At 43.3% G+C, this 15,977-nt stretch overlaps 1 protein-coding gene across 4 annotated transcripts in view; it reads right to left on the bottom strand.

The window, feature by feature from the left end:
* ELL3 (elongation factor for RNA polymerase II 3) overlaps positions 1 to 13,757 on the bottom strand; it is a 206,123-nt gene extending 192,366 nt beyond the window's left edge. For 3 of the 4 annotated variants that reach the window (XR_013270754.1, XM_077472012.1, XM_077472013.1), the window contains exon 1: positions 13,572 to 13,757. Coding sequence is in view for 3 of the 4 variants with exons in the window: in XM_077472012.1 (XP_077328138.1) it covers positions 13,572 to 13,709 (138 nt within the window). In the remaining variant the exon portion in view is untranslated. The remainder of the gene's footprint in view (positions 1 to 13,571) is intronic. The other variant, XM_077472011.1, reaches the window with a different exon arrangement.
* Between the last annotated feature and the right edge of the window lie 2,220 nt (positions 13,758 to 15,977).

The raw sequence follows: 15,977 nt of genomic DNA, 5'->3' as shown, positions 1-15,977 counted from the left end.
AATACTTCAGCTTTTGGAGCTCCATTCACAGCTTTCATTGTTAACCATATGCCGACCGGGCCATAGCCGAAAGACGGCTACAGCACGGTCGACTTATTCTGGGAGGGCATCCATGGACGTCCTCCCAGAATCTTGCTCCCACGCCCCCTGTGCCGCGCCCCAGGGAACATCCGTGACCGCAGGGTCCAGAGGACCTGGAGCGTCACGGATCACGGTAAACTGATAGTGGCCATTTACCACGTAATTGCTCCGTCTGATGACGGAGCAATCACTTGTAAACAAACCGGCGTCACGTCATGATGCCGGTTCCTCCCTCCCCTCTCTGTACCGATCGGTACAGTGAGAGGGGAGAGGGGGAGAGATGGCAGTAGCGCTTTGGGCTGGATGTGAAGTGCCCACAGCGCTGCTCAGTGCCAATAATTTGCAGTACTCTGCCCATACTGTGCAATAATCTGCCAATACTCTGCAACACTGTGCAATACTCTGCCAATACTCTGCAACACTGTGCAATACTCTGCCAATACTATGCAACACTGTGCAATACTCTGCAACACTGTGCAATAATCTGCCAATACTCTGCAACACTGTGCAATACTCTGCCAATACTCTGCAACACTGTGCAATACTCTGCCAATACACTGCAACACTATGCAATACTCTGCCAATACTCTGCAACACTGTGCAATAATCTGCCAATACTCTGCAACACTGTGCAATACTCTGCCAATACTCTGCAACACTGTGCAATACTCTGCCAATACTCTGCAACACTGTGCAATACTCTGCCAATACTCTGCAACACTGTGCAATACTCTGCCAATACTCTGCAACACTGCAATTCTCTGTCAATACTCTGCAACACTGTGCAATACTCTGCCAATACTCTGCAACACTGCAATTCTCTGTCAATACTCTGCAACACTGTGCAATACTCTGCCAATACTCTGCAACACTGCAATTCTCTGTCAATACTCTGCAACACTGTGCAATACTCTGCCAATACTCTGCAACACTGTGCAATACTCTGCCAATACTCTGCAACACTGCAATTCTCTGTCAATACTCTGCAACACTGTGCAATACTCTGCCAATACTCTGCAACACTGCAATTCTCTGCCAATACTCTGCAACACTGCAATACTCTGCCAATACTCTGCCACACTGCAATACTCTGTCAATACTCTGCAATAATCTGCCAATCCTCTGCCAATACTCTGCCAATCCTCTAATCCTGCCAAGACTCGCCAATTCTCTGCAATAAATTTTAAAAGAAACAAAATAATTTTTTTTTTATTTTTTACCGAATTTTCAGTCTTTTTTGATTAATAGCACAAAAAAAAACAGCGGTTATTAAATACCACCAAAAGAAAGTTCTATATGTGTGAAAAAAAGGACAAACATTTCATATGGGTACAGTGTTGCATGACTGAGTAATTGTCATTCAAAGTGTGAGAGCACCGAAAGCTGACAATTGGTCTGGTTAGGAAGGGGGTTTAAGTGCCCAGTGGTTAATAGTACCCCAAACATGGCAAACAGAAGTGCATGTTTGAATGCATCAAAACACACGACAAATGCGCAGTTAAAAAACGCACAAAGCTCAACGCCCAAAAAGGTACATGGGCTTCTTTGGTGCGCGTTGTTGTGTGTAGGGCAGCCCACTGCAATGAATGAGCTGCCCTTTGCATGTAGAGTGAAAACGCATGCAAGAACGTGCGTTTTCGAAAGGCTTATTTTTTATACTTTTTGTTTTATTTTTTTATAATTTTTCTATTGTTGGCAAAAGAAGAGCCTCTTCTGACCCTAGGATGGACTGGCTGATCTCTGAGTTCTATAGAGTTTCGTCAAATCCTTATTTCTAAAAAGCAAACAAGAAAAACATATTGTAGGTGAGATGGATATGATAAAGTCGGCTTGTCATGACCTGCACTTTATGCTGAGAACAGACGATTGGTGTTACAGCTCATCGGAATCTGACAGAGATTTATAGCCATTTCCTAGGTGTGAAGGAATACACTGAATGCTGAGCGGAGAATTGTGATCACACAGAATGAAATACACATAAAATTCTGTAAGCTAGTCATAGCATTATTCATAAAAATAAATAAATAAAATAAAAGGGGGGGGGGGCAATTATAAATCAAGGGCAAGTTCAAAATTAAAGTGATACTAAACGTTATACAACATGTAAAGGCGCAAAAATCACATAATAATATACTTAAAAAGGCTGTCTGTATAAGCTTATATGCAACGATAATACATATGTGATTGGCCTGATGAAAGAGCGCGGTCGTCTCTCCACCTCGACCCAAAACGCTCAGGAAACGCGTCGCCCGTCGTGACGTCACAATCCCGCGACCCGCGTGTCACAGTCAACCAAGCCTCGCTTTGGAAAAACATCCTCTGCGTCCACCGAGCCGGCTTTTTTGAAACAACAAACCAGTGGTAACGCCAGGAGAGAACAACAGGACACTTGCGGACCGGGATAAAAAGTGACGGACAAAATCAGATGACCCCTTTTATTCTACATGCCATTTTATTTCTTGGAAAATGTGAGTGCAAAATCTCTCCGTTTTAGACCTGTGAATAAATTGCTTTTAAGAAAATCTACACCCAGAGGCGCCCCCTTCTCCTTCTCATACTAAACGTTATCCTTATTCTCCAAAAATAATCCAATCCAAAACACATCTACTACGTAATGCAACTGTAATTTTCTCATTAACTTGTTTCTTAGGCCTCATGTACACTGCTGCTGGTAAACGGACATTTAGGGGCAGTTGGGCATTTTTTTCAACTGCTCCTGAACTCTCCTCTGTTATCTTATCAGTACATGCACACAGGGTCGTTCTAGTCCTTTCTAAGCAGTTGAGTTTTGATGCCTTTATTGGAAAGCAAAAAAATTAGTTCAGACATTGAGTTTAGAAGCATTTCAAGTGCCAAACGCTTCTAAACGCGGCTAAACGCGGTAAATTGCATTAAGCCGCATTTCGTTTACAGGAATTTTTTTATTGACTATTTTGGGGGGGGAAAAAAAAAAATATATATATATATATATATATATATATACACACAAATTAATTAATTATATATATATATATATATATATATATATATATATATAATATATATATATTTTTTTTTTCTCAAGCGCTTCTAAACACAAACGCGGCAAAACGCACGTTTAAAACGTGAGTTACTATCTGTCAAGTTAAATAGTTCAGGAGAGGTTGTAAAAACGTCCCGTGTACATCAAGCCTTACTGTGTTTGTTTCCTCACCTCTCCTTTTCCCACTGACTTGTGTTTGGAAGGAGCATTGCAGGTTAGTTGTGGTTATTTGCACTGCTCTATGCCCACTACAAATCCCACAATCCATAGTACATCTCCGGAGTGAGCAACAGAGGATGGCTACTACATACAATGCTTTGAAAAAGTATTCATACCCCCAGAAATTTTCCACATTTTGTCATGTTCCAACCAAAAATGTAGTCGTATTTTATTGGGATTTTATGTGATAGACCAACAAAAAAGGAAATTGGAGATTTGGAGGAAGATGAGAACAATAGAAGGGAATTCTATTTTAGTTAAAGTGATTGTAAGGGTAATTTTTTTTTTTTTTAAATAACAAACATGTCATACTTCCCTCCATTGTGCAGCTTGTTTTGCACAAAGTGGCCCCCGAACCCCCTCCCCCGAGGTCCCTGGCTGTTCTCGTGGCTCCTCCCCACATCAGATAACCCCCTGGCAGATTCGCTCACCCTTAGAGGCCCCACCCCCTGGCGCCCGTGTCTTTGTATTTGATTGACAGCTGCAGTAGCCAATGGCTGCGCTGCTATCAATCTATCCAATCAAGAGCTGGTAGCCCATGGAGATAGACACAGAGTGTCCACACCGACTGAATGAAGGGGTTCAGGTAAGTAAAGTGGGGAAGGGGGAGCTAGGGGGCCGGTAACTGACAGGTGTTTTTTCACCTTAATGCACAGGGTGCATTAAGGTGAAAAAAAAAACACAAACCTTTACAACCCCTTTAAGTTACTATTATACTCACCTGCTCTGTGCAGTGACATTCTCTTGGGTTCCCTGTTGGTGATCCTGGCTCCTCCTCTTTTTTGTGTGTCCCCATAGCAAGCCGCTTGCTATGAAGATATATGTCTATATTCGCAGCAGCAGGACATGGGAGCCCGCCCGCACGAGTGCCCCACGAGGGAGAGCAGCTCTCCGTGGGGGCATTTGAGAAGAAGAGGAGACATGAACGCCACTGAGGGCCCCCAGAAGAAGAGGATCAGGGGCCACTCTGTGCAAAACCAATTGACCAGAGGAGGTAAGTATGACATGTTTCTTTTTTTTTTTTAAAGGAACCATTACATATACTTTCAATTTGCAAAGGATACCCAAACACATGCAAGCGAAATTTAAAAAAATTAAAAATATTTCTTGCACATGATTGGATGATGGAAGTCAGCAGAGCCCCCCTCATTTACTAAGCTCTGGAGCAACTTCTCTTGCAGAGTACAACTGCACTTTGTAAAGTGCACAGTCTCTTTGCCTTCAGTAAGATATTTTGTTTTGGTGATACACCCTGAGGTATAGGTTGATAAGCATTTTTTTATTGCACTAGAGGTAAAGCGCTGCACCATTAACCACTTGCTTACTGGGCACTTAAACCCCCCTCCTGCCCAGACCAATTTTCAGCTTTCAGCACTGATGCACTTTGAATGACAATTGCGCGGTCATACAACACTGTACCCAAATGACATTTTTATCATTTTTTTTCCCACAAATAGAGCTTTCTTTTGGTGGTATTTAATTACAGTTGGGAGTTTTATTTTTTGCTAAACAAACAAAAAAAGATGCAAAAAAAAAATCATGTTTAATAGTTTGTTATAAAATTTTGCAAACAGGTCATTTTTCTCCTTCATTGAAGTGCGCTGATGAGGCGGCACTGATAGGCTGCATTGGTGGGCACTGATAGGCTGCATTGGTGGGCACTGATAGGCTGCACTGGTGGGCACTGATAGGCATAGTTAAGGTGGCACTAATAGGCACAGATAAGGTGGCACCGATAGGCACAGATAAGGCAGTACTGATGGGCACAGATAAGGCGGCACTGATGGGCAAAGATGGGCACAGATAAGATGGCACGGTTGGGTGGCACGGTTGGGTGGCACGGATGGGTGGCACTAAGGGGCACTGATAGGTACCACTGATAGATGGGACTGATGGGCACTAATAGGTGGCACTGATAGGTGGCTCTGATAGGTGGCACTGCTGGGCACTGATGGGCGGCACTGATGGGCACTGGTAGATGACACTGATGGGCACGGATATGTGGCACTGGGGTGCAGCACCGTTGTTGAGGCAGATTGCGACACAAGACATATTGTAATTGAGTGTTATTAAAAATGACCTTTCCTTTTCAATCTGCAGCTCTGGATTTTCTGAAAATGCAATGCAATATGGCTACCTGGAGGAGTTCTGTATACAGAATGTATACAGAAGGCCCCCCCCCCCCCCCCCCCCCCCAGAAACATCATTTTCTGCTTGTGTGATTGGCTCCGCAATTTTCCCAGAAGTCTGCACTAAGATACAAGTCATATTTCAGGCATTCCCTGCACAAAAATTTCACTTTTGGTGAGATACTCCCAATAGGAAATCACGTCTACAGGGATGCAGACCCTGCAGCTCTGCTCATTAGTGCCCTGGAGGTTGCTGCAGCTGATTCATAATTATGAAACCACCAGTTAGACTCACTTTTTCACATGGAAACAGACAAACACACAGGGATTTCTTCAGAATAACAAAAGGTAGGAATCTGCAGCAAAGTTTGTTAAAATCCTTGCAACAATGTACATCGTTCACCCAGAGCGGAACATTTTTTTTTTCTCAACAAAAACGGAGTTACACTTTAAGGTAAAAAATGATTTTAGCTTTAGTATCACTTTAAATACACGCAGTTGAAGAACACCAAAAATTTCCCTACAAGGCAAAGGCATAATGTGCTAGTATGCATCACATACTAGCACATTATGAGAGACTCCCCTTAAAACGAAGCCCTCCAGCGCCGCGCTGTCACCACTGAGAGGGCTTTCACCTTCCCTCGTTCTTCCTTCACGGTTCACGTCCTCTGGCTACATGAGTGGCCAAGGGCTCAATGACATCACCCCTGCGCATGCGTGCAGGAGCCTCTGTTTATGTCAAGGGCTCTGAAGGCGACATCCCCGGCTGCATGCACTTGTGCACATTATAGGCTTACCTGTAGGTACTGTATAAGTAGTAAAACAGAGTTTACTACCACTTTAACCTCCCTGGCGGTGATCCCAAGTCTGGCTCGGGCTGGGATTTCAGTACCATAAGCGGTAACCCCGAGCCAGACTTGGGATCGCATCGCTGGATACAGGGAGACTTGCTTACCTTGTCCCCTGGATCCAGCGATGTCCTCCGCTCGATTCACACAGTGCCCGAGTTCCGCCGAGCTCCATTCCCTGCGACATTACGGCACACGGGAGCGGAGATCGGCACCAAATTCAAAAAAGTAAATACACACAAAACACACACAGTACTGTAATCTTACAGATTACAGTACTGTATAAAAAAATACACACCCCCTTTGTCCCCAGTGGTCTGTGCAGTGCCCTGCGTGTACTTTTATATTATAAATACTGTTTTTTCTGCCTGGAATTTGGAGATTGTCCATAGCAATCAAAAACTGTCCCTTTATGTCAAAAGTGATTTTAGACCAACTAGAAAACAGCGATAATAAATTATAATCACTTGCAGAATTGAGCGATAGCGATTTGTGGGGAAATTCGTCATCAAACACTAAATCTAATGACTGCGACAATTCTGCAAATGAGCAAATTTCTGTGTTTTTGGATTTGATTACATTATTGAATAATTTTTATTATTATTTATTATCATTATTTATTATATTATAAATTTTATCATACCTGGGATGTCTGCTATACTCTGGTTTGAACAGATTTAAGAGAGTTATTCCTAAGAATTACAGGACTACAATATAAAACGCCAAATTTCCATGCAAAATAATTGTACCGCTTTCAGCACCTAAAACCAGACTGAATCATACCGCCAGGGAGGTTAATAAGCTTTGCAAATCGATGCACAGAACAGCCAAAAAAAAGAACTCTGTGCATTTGTTTGGAAATAAAAAGATTTAAAAAATCTAATTCCTCTGTTTTCAGTGTACCTGATCTGAGATTATGCTCACCAAATCTGTTTTCACACCGTTGTGTTTTTTTTTGTGATTTTTTTGTGTGGTAAAAACACAGCAAAAACACAATACCTTCAGGCTGATTGACTGGCGATAAAATGCAGGGAAAATAGATGCATATTTCCATCCATTTTATGCACATTTTAACACGCATTGGCTTGCGTTGATGTGGATTTGGATGTGCGTTTTAGTGCGTGTTAAAATGCACTGCATTTTGCAGGATTTCCTGTGACGTCACATCCTATGGGTCACAACATAAATCACAACACAAACTTGTATTTTCTATACATGTGTTTTGTTGACCTGCATTTTACACTCTTAGGGGGTTATTTACTAAAGGAAAATCCACTTTGCACTGCAAGTGCACTTGTAAGTAAAGTCGCTGTAGATCCGAGGGGGACATGTAAGGAAAATAAAAAACAGCATTTTAGCTTGCACATGATTGGATGATAAATTCAGCAGAGCTTCCACTTATTTCAGATCTACCCCTTAGATTTAGAGCGACTTTCAAGTGCACTTGCAGTGCAAAGTGGATTTGCCTTTCGTAAAAAACCCCACAGGGGGTTATTTAAGGGAAATCCACTTTGCACTACCAGTGCAAACTACAAGTGCAAAGTGCACTTCAAATTGAACTGTAATGCCGCGTACACACGATCGGAATTCTCGTCGGAAAAAGCTCTGATGGTTTTCCCGACGGAATTCCGAGGGAATTCAACTCAAGCTGTCTTGCCTACACACGGTCACATCAAATTCCGATCATTTATAACGCAGTGACGTACAACACGTACGATGTGACTAGAAAAAGGAAGTTAAATAGCCAGTAGCCAATAGTTTCTGTCTCGTAGTTGAATCTGAGCATGTGTGATTTTTGGTGTGTTGGAATTGCATACACGCGATCAGAATTACCGATAAAAAGTTTTTCCGTCGGGAAAATTGAAAACATGCTATCAATTTTTGGCTGGCGGAAATTCGGACAGCTAAATTCCGATGGAGCATACACATGATCACATTTACCGATGAAAAGCTCTCATTGGTCTTTTTCTGGCCTGAATTCCGATCGTGTGTACGCGACATCAGGGATAGATCTGAAACAAGGGGAAGCTCTGCTGATTTTATCATCCAATCATGTGTAAGCTAAAATGCTGTTTTTTTACTTTTCTTGCATGTCCCCCTCGGATCTACAGCGACTTTACTTCCAAGTGTACTTTGCACTTGTAGTGCAAAGTGGATTTGCCTTTAGTAAATAACCCCCATTGACCTGCATTGAATTAAAATGCCTGCATATTGCATTTTAACGCTACTTAGGTCAATGCAGCATTGTAGTGGGACCAGGATACATTTAAAAAAAAAATGTTTTTTTAGGTGTCCTTGCATTGACCCACATTTTACAGCTGCACTAAAATGCAGATCAACGCACTAGTGATACTTTAGCCCTTAAATCCTTTGGGATTCCTCAGACCACTGTGTTTCGGCTGCGAAGACCTGCATGCTGCATCTTTGGTGCGGCTTTGAAAACCGCAGGTCCTCATTAAAATGAATAGAAAATTAGACGAAAGTGCATCAAAAACGTACCTGCCTTACGTTTTTGGTGTTTTTTTGCATCACATTTCGAAGTTTCATAAGTGCATGCTGGGTAATAGGCCCCAGAAAACGCACCAGAAACGCATAAAAAAACGCATATGCGTGTTTACTGTGTTTTTGCAACGGAGCAGTGTGAAAGCAGCCAAATTCACAGACATCCAATTATGGTGAAATAATATCCTGGTGTTGATCAGAGCGCACACAATAGGGTAGGGTGCTATACAGAGGCGGAAAGGTGGAGATCGGGTGAAAAGCACAGAACATATGCTGGCAGGTGGGAGGCTTGCTGCTATCAACAGGTAATGCATATCAAGGACATGCTATCAGTGAAAGGCCATTTCCCAGGAGAAGAACAGATGGCAGGGGCTTTACACCGAAATGTCACAGGTAAAATATAGGCTACATGTCAGGGGGAAAGGAAATGAATGTGTAGACAAATCAAGGTGTTACAGAAAAAATACACACAACAAAAAGGCAAATACAAACAATAGGAAATTTTGTATAAAAACCTATAAAGAAGAAGAAACAAGTGTAATAATAAAGACAATAGGCAAAGACTGTTGGAAATGTATTGTAAATGCATGGGTTAGCATTGAATGGGGATAATGGAGATGTAATAAGATGGTCAGGGGTGTTTCCAGGCTTCTAAAAGCCCCAGGGCGCCCCTGAGAAACTAGACCAAGAAGGTTTAGTATACCACAATAAAAATGCAATGAAGTTGTGTCTCATACCTCACAATGGAACACAACAATCAAACATACAATATTGGTAAAAAGTAATGATAAATAAATATATTTATTTAATACATTTAAATAAAGTTCATAAGCGAAATGATGTTCTAAAAGTGTAACATGCATATACTATGTTTAATTGTTCATCAATGGGCTATTATTGTTAAGTGAAAAACAAATATGCATTGTACATGTAGAAAACAGGTACCTAATTAAAACTATACAAACTACATAAAACTATAATTATCTGCTCAAATAAATTCTAAAGGGCAGAGGGAAAATGTAGTTAGGAGTGGCGATATAAAAAAAAGATGCCCAAAACTGACCACGCTGGGGAAGATGGCAACTATTGTAGAGGACACCCAGGGCACTTAACACCCGAAAAACGCCTGTAAAATAGCAACACATAGATGTGAACGGAGCCGTACAGTACAGCAGAGATTGGTGGCTATAAATGTTGCATTGTTCAGGACAAACACTGGCTGATGCTGTACAGCCAAGATATTTGGGTATAAAGTATTGAATTGATCAGGGCACACACTGACAGATGCAGTACAGCAGACACATCTATATGTGAAAAGTATTGCATGGATCAAGGCTCAGTGCTGTACTGGAGTTGGGTAATATGCAGACACAATGGGGGTTATTTACAAAAGGCAAATCCACTTTGCACTACAAGTGCAAACTACAAGTGCAAAGTGCACTTGAATTTGCACTGAAAGTGCACTTGGGAGTAGATCCGAGGGGGACATGCAAGGGAAATAAAACAGCATTTTAGCTTGCAGCAGAGCTTCCCCTCCATTTCAGATCTACCCCTCAGATTTACAGCAACTACACTTCCAAGTGCACTTTCAGGGCAATTTCAAGTGCACTTTGCACTTGTAGTTTGCACTTGTAGTGCAAAGTGGATTTTCCTTTTGCAAATAACCCCCATTGAGTAAAGTATTGAATTGATCGCGACACAAACTGACAGATGAAATACAGCAGATATACTGTAATTGGGGTAAAGTATTGATCGGGGCACACGACAGCTCCAGTACAGCAGAGATTATTGGTTAGAAGTATTGCATTGATCAGGGCAAACACTGACAGGTGTTGTACAGGAGTTGGGTAATATACAGACATACTGGGTAAAGAATTGCATTGATCGCAGCACACACTGACAGATGCAGTACAGCAGATATATTTGAGGTAAAGTATTGCATTGATTGGGGGAACACACTGACAGGTACAGAACAGAGAACACATATGGGGAAAGTATTGCCCAGATTGGGGCTCAGTGGCAGATGCTGTACAGGAGTTGGGTGATCTAGAGACACGCTGGGTAAAGGATTGCATGGATCGGGGGACATAGTGACAGATTAAGTGTGGCAAATATATTTGGGGTAAAGTGTTTCATTGATTAGGGGACACATCAATGGGTACAGCACAGCAGAGATTATTGGTTATAAATATTGCATTGATCAGGACAAACACTGATAGATGCTGTACAGCAGACACACATGGGAAGGTATTGCCTGGATTGGGGCTCAGTGACAGATGCTGTACTGAAGTTGGGTAATATGCAGACATATTGGGTAAAGATTTGCACTGATCAGGTCTGGGAAAACACTAACAGATGCAGTACATCAGATATATTTGGGGTAAAGTATTGTATTGATCAGGGCACACACTGATAGGTAAAGAACAGCGGGCACACATGGGGAAGGTGTTGCATGGATCAGGGCTCAGTGACAGATGCTGTACAGGAGTTGGGTAATCTACAGACATATTGGCAAAGTAGTGCACTGATGGGGCCTGGGCATAACAGATGTAGTACAGCAGATATAGTTGGGCATAAAGGGGGTTATTTACGAAAGGCACATCCACTTTGCACTACAAATGCAAACTACAAGTGCAAAGTGCACTTGAATTTGCACTGAAAGTGCACTTGGCAGTGCAGTCGATGTAAATCTAAGGGGTAGATCTGAAATGAGGGGGAGCTCTGCTGATTTTATTATCCAATCATGTGCAAGATAAATGCTGTTTTTTATATCCCTTGCATGATACCCCCCCTCCCTCCGGATCAGCGACTTTACTTCCAAGTGCAATTTCAAGTGCACTTTGCACTTGTAGTTTGCACTTGTAGTGCAAAGTAAATATGCCTTCTTTAGTAAATAACCCCCAAAGTGTTGCATTAATTGTGGCACACACTGGCAGGCACAGTACAGCAGAGATTATTGGTTATACATATTGCATTGATTGGGGCACACACTGACAGATGCAGAGCAGCCAACACATATGGGGAAAGCATTATATGGATTGGGGCTCAGTGATAGATACTGTACAGGAGTAATATGCAGACATGCTGGGTAAGGTGTTGCATTGATCAAAGCACACATTGGCGGGTACAGCACAGCAGATATATTGGCTATAAATTTAGCATTGGTCAGGACAAATACTGACAGAGGCAGTACAGCAGACATTATTGGTAATAACCAATGATGGGGGGGGGGGGGGGGCACTCACTGACAGATGTAGAACAGAGAACACATATGGGGAAAGTATTGCAATGATCGGGGCTCAGTGACAGATGCTGCACAGGAGTTGGGTAATGTGGGTAAAGTATTGCACTGAACGGTCTGGGCACACACTAACAGATGCAGTACAGAAGATATATTTGGGTATTACCTGTTGCATTGATCGGGGAACATGCTGACAGCTCCAGTACAGCAGAGATTATTGGTTATAAATATTGCATTGATCAAGACAAACACTGATAGATGCTGTACATCAGATATATCTGGGAATAAAGTATTGCAATGATCGGAGCACACAGTGACCGATGCAGTACAGCAGATATTATTGGTAATAACCAATGATCGGGGGCACACACTGACAGATGCAGAACAGAGAACACATATTGGTAAAGTATTGCAATGATCGGGGCTCAGTGACAGATGCAGTACAGGAGTTGGGTGATCTGCAGACACGCTGTGTAAAGTATTGCACCGATCGGGGCACACACTGACAGATGACAGCAGGTATATTTGGGGTAATAATGAATATTGCACCGAACGGGGCAAACACTCATGGATGACAGCAGGTATATTTGGGGTAATAATTAGTTTTGCAATGATCGGGGCACACACTGACAGATGGCAGCTGATATATTTGGGGTAATAATTAATATTGCACCGATCGGGGCACACACTGACAGATGACAACAGGTATATTTGGGGTAATAGTATTGCACCGATCGGGGCACACACTGACAGATGGCAGCTGATATATTTGGGGTAATAGTATTGCACCGATCGGGGCACACACTGACAGATGGCAGCTGATATATTTGGGGTAATAGTATTGCACCGATCGGGGCACACACTGACAGATGACAACAGGTATATTTGGGGTAATAGTATTGCACCGATCGGGGCACACACTGACAGATGGCAGCTGATATATTTGGGGTAATAGTATTGCACCGATCGGGGCACACACTGACAGATGGCAGCTGATATATTTGGGGTAATAGTATTGCACCGATCGGGGCACACACTGACAGATGACAGAAGGTATATTTGGGGTAATAGTATTGCACCGATCGGGGCACACACTGACAGATGGCAGCTGATATATTTGGGGTAATAGTATTGCACCGATCGGGGCACACACTGACAGATGGCAGCTGATATATTTGGGGTAATAGTATTGCACCGATCGGGGCACACACTGACAGATGACAACAGGTATATTTGGGGTAATAGTATTGCACCGATCGGGGCACACACTGACAGATGGCAGCTGATATATTTGGGATAATAATGAATATTGCACCGATCGGGGCACACACTGACAGATGGCAGCTGATATATTTGGGGTAATAGTATTGCACCGATCGGGGCACACACTGACAGATGGCAGCTGATATATTTGGGGTAATAATGAATATTGCACCGATCGGGGCACACACTGACAGATGGCAGCTGATATATTTGGGGTAATAGTATTGCACCGATAGGGGCACACACTGACAGATGCGGTGACTTACCAGCGCCTTCTGAAAGTCCCGCACACAGCGGAGAGCGGAGTCGGTCAGCTTGAGGTGGAAGAGGCTGAGCCGGGGGTTCCTCCGGGGTTCGGTCCGGTAGGACAGAGTACCGCACAGCTCCTCTCCGGGCCGAGACATGGCGAGCAACTGACAGCGCACCGGAGAGCGCAGCCCGAGGGAGGCGTGTGGCCGGGGCGGGGCCTGTCCGGGGAGGGGGCGGGGCGTACATGACAGCTGAGCTGGGAGGTGATGGCAACATCTGACATGGGACTGATCATGTGTGACATACATGATCTACAAGCTCCGATCGCCTGTACATTATTACCAGGTGCCCTCCTCCTTCCTCTACACTGCAACTTACTGTGGGCTCAGATAAGGTTTATAAAATCCACATGTCCTTTGTGTTGTATTGGACAGAGAAGTGAGGAGTGAACAGTGGGGAAGCTCACCCTTCCTAATACAATCACAGAATAGGTGTGTGGGACTCTCAATGGGGGTTATTTACTAAAGGAAAATCCATTTTGCACTGCAAGTGCACTTGGAAGTAAAGTCGCTGTAGATCCAAGAGGCACATGCAAGGAAAATAAAAAACAGCATTTTAGCTTGCACATGATTGGATGATAAAACCAGCAGAGCTTCCACTCATTTCAGATCAACCCCTTAGATTTAGAGCGACTGCACTTCCAAGTGAACTTGCAGTGCAAAGTGGATTTGCCTTTCGTAAATAACCCCCAATTCATGGTGCCTTGAAAAAGTATTCATACCCCCTTGAAATGTTCCACATTTTGTCATGTTGCAACCAAAAACACAAATGTATTTTATTGGGATTTTAAGTGATAGACCGACACAAAGTGGCACATAATTGTGAAGTGGAAGGAAAATGATAAATGGTTTTCAGTTTTTTTTACAAATAAATATGTGAAAAATATGGCGTGTGTCAAGTCCTGAGCAGCTCCAGGCCTAATGGTGACCTCCAGAACTAGGGACAGCTGACATCCTTCGATGTAAAGTGGGTTTCGCGCAGGGGCGTTGCTAGGTCTACAAAAGATCTGGGGCTAGAGCCCATAGCAGCGTAGTAAAGAAAGGCATACGCTTAGGTGGGCATACACATGTATATACAGTAATATACGTGTGTGTGTGTATATATATCCCTAGAGAGCCTCCTCCTTACATCAGAGTCTCCAGAGAGCCTCCCATTACATCAGGGTCCCCAGAGAGCTCTCCTTACATCAGGGACCCCAGAGAGCCCCCCCTTACAATAGGGTCCCCAGAGAGCCCCCCCACTTACATCAGGGTCCCCAGAGAGCCTCTCCCTTAAAATCAGGGTCCCCAATAGAGCCTCCCCCTTGCATCATGGCCCCCAGAGAGCCCCCCACCCCACTTATATCAGGGTCCCCAGAGAGCCTCCCCTCCCCTTAGGGACCCCTGCAGAGTCTCGGGGCTATGGGCCGCAGATTCGGGGCTATAGCCCCAAAAGCCACCCCCTAGCGACGCAAATGGTCACAAGGCATGGTGGGTGTAATGTAAGGTAGATTAATGGGCACCAGACACTTGTTGAATGCAAAGAGATTTATTTTCTCTTGAACAGAACTGTGGGAGAGAGGGTTTGGGCCAGGACACCCTTTAGTAGTTGCAATGTAATTAGCAGACTCTGAGACTTCTATAGGTAGACAGCCATACAGGGAAAGGCACCTAGCCAGACACCACATTTGCATGTGTAGAATGCTGTCTCCTATGGCAACAATCTAGTAGTACTTAGACTTGTCACTTCAGGTGAGCCTGCATCATCCACCAGGGTGACCTGTTTGTATACCTATCCTGCTGGTGAGTGGGAGTCTCCCTACTGCTATAGCTACTGATCTCTAAGCCTGACCCCTGATTGTGACAGAACAATCTGACCTAAAACATGGAGACTGCTATCGGGTGTTAGCTGCTGTTATGATAGAACCCTTCCCTAAACACTCCTACATGCTGAAATGGGAAGCATTCCTGCACTAAGAACTTTCTGTGGAGACCTGACAAGTGCTTTGGTTGCAAGCCCCAAAAGGCTTAAAGTGTACGGTTTATAAAGAAAATGCTTATAAAATATTGATGTTGTAATATTATACTGCTGGGCAGGGATGAGCTGAACGCCCCCTGTTTGGTTCGCAGCAGAACATGCAAACAGGCAAAAAATTCTGCAGAACACACGAACACCATTAAAGTCTATGGGACACGAACATGAATAATCAAAAATGCAAATTTTAAAGGCTTATATGCAAGTTATTGTCATAAAAAGTGTTTGGGGACCTGGGTCCTGTCCCAGGGGACATGTATCAATGCAAACTTTTTTTTTTTAAATGCCCGTTTTTTCGGGGGCAGTGATTTTTTAATGCTTAAAGTGAAACAATAAAAATTAAATATTCC

This window comes from Lithobates pipiens, unplaced genomic scaffold (assembly GCF_037356315.1).
Source record: "Lithobates pipiens isolate NorthernLeopardFrog02 unplaced genomic scaffold, aLitPip1_a1.2 Scaffold_8, whole genome shotgun sequence".
NCBI classification, from domain to species: domain Eukaryota; kingdom Metazoa; phylum Chordata; class Amphibia; order Anura; family Ranidae; genus Lithobates; species Lithobates pipiens.
The sequence above is the reverse complement of the archived record's forward strand: the minus strand, read 5'-3'. Positions and strand labels throughout refer to the sequence as shown.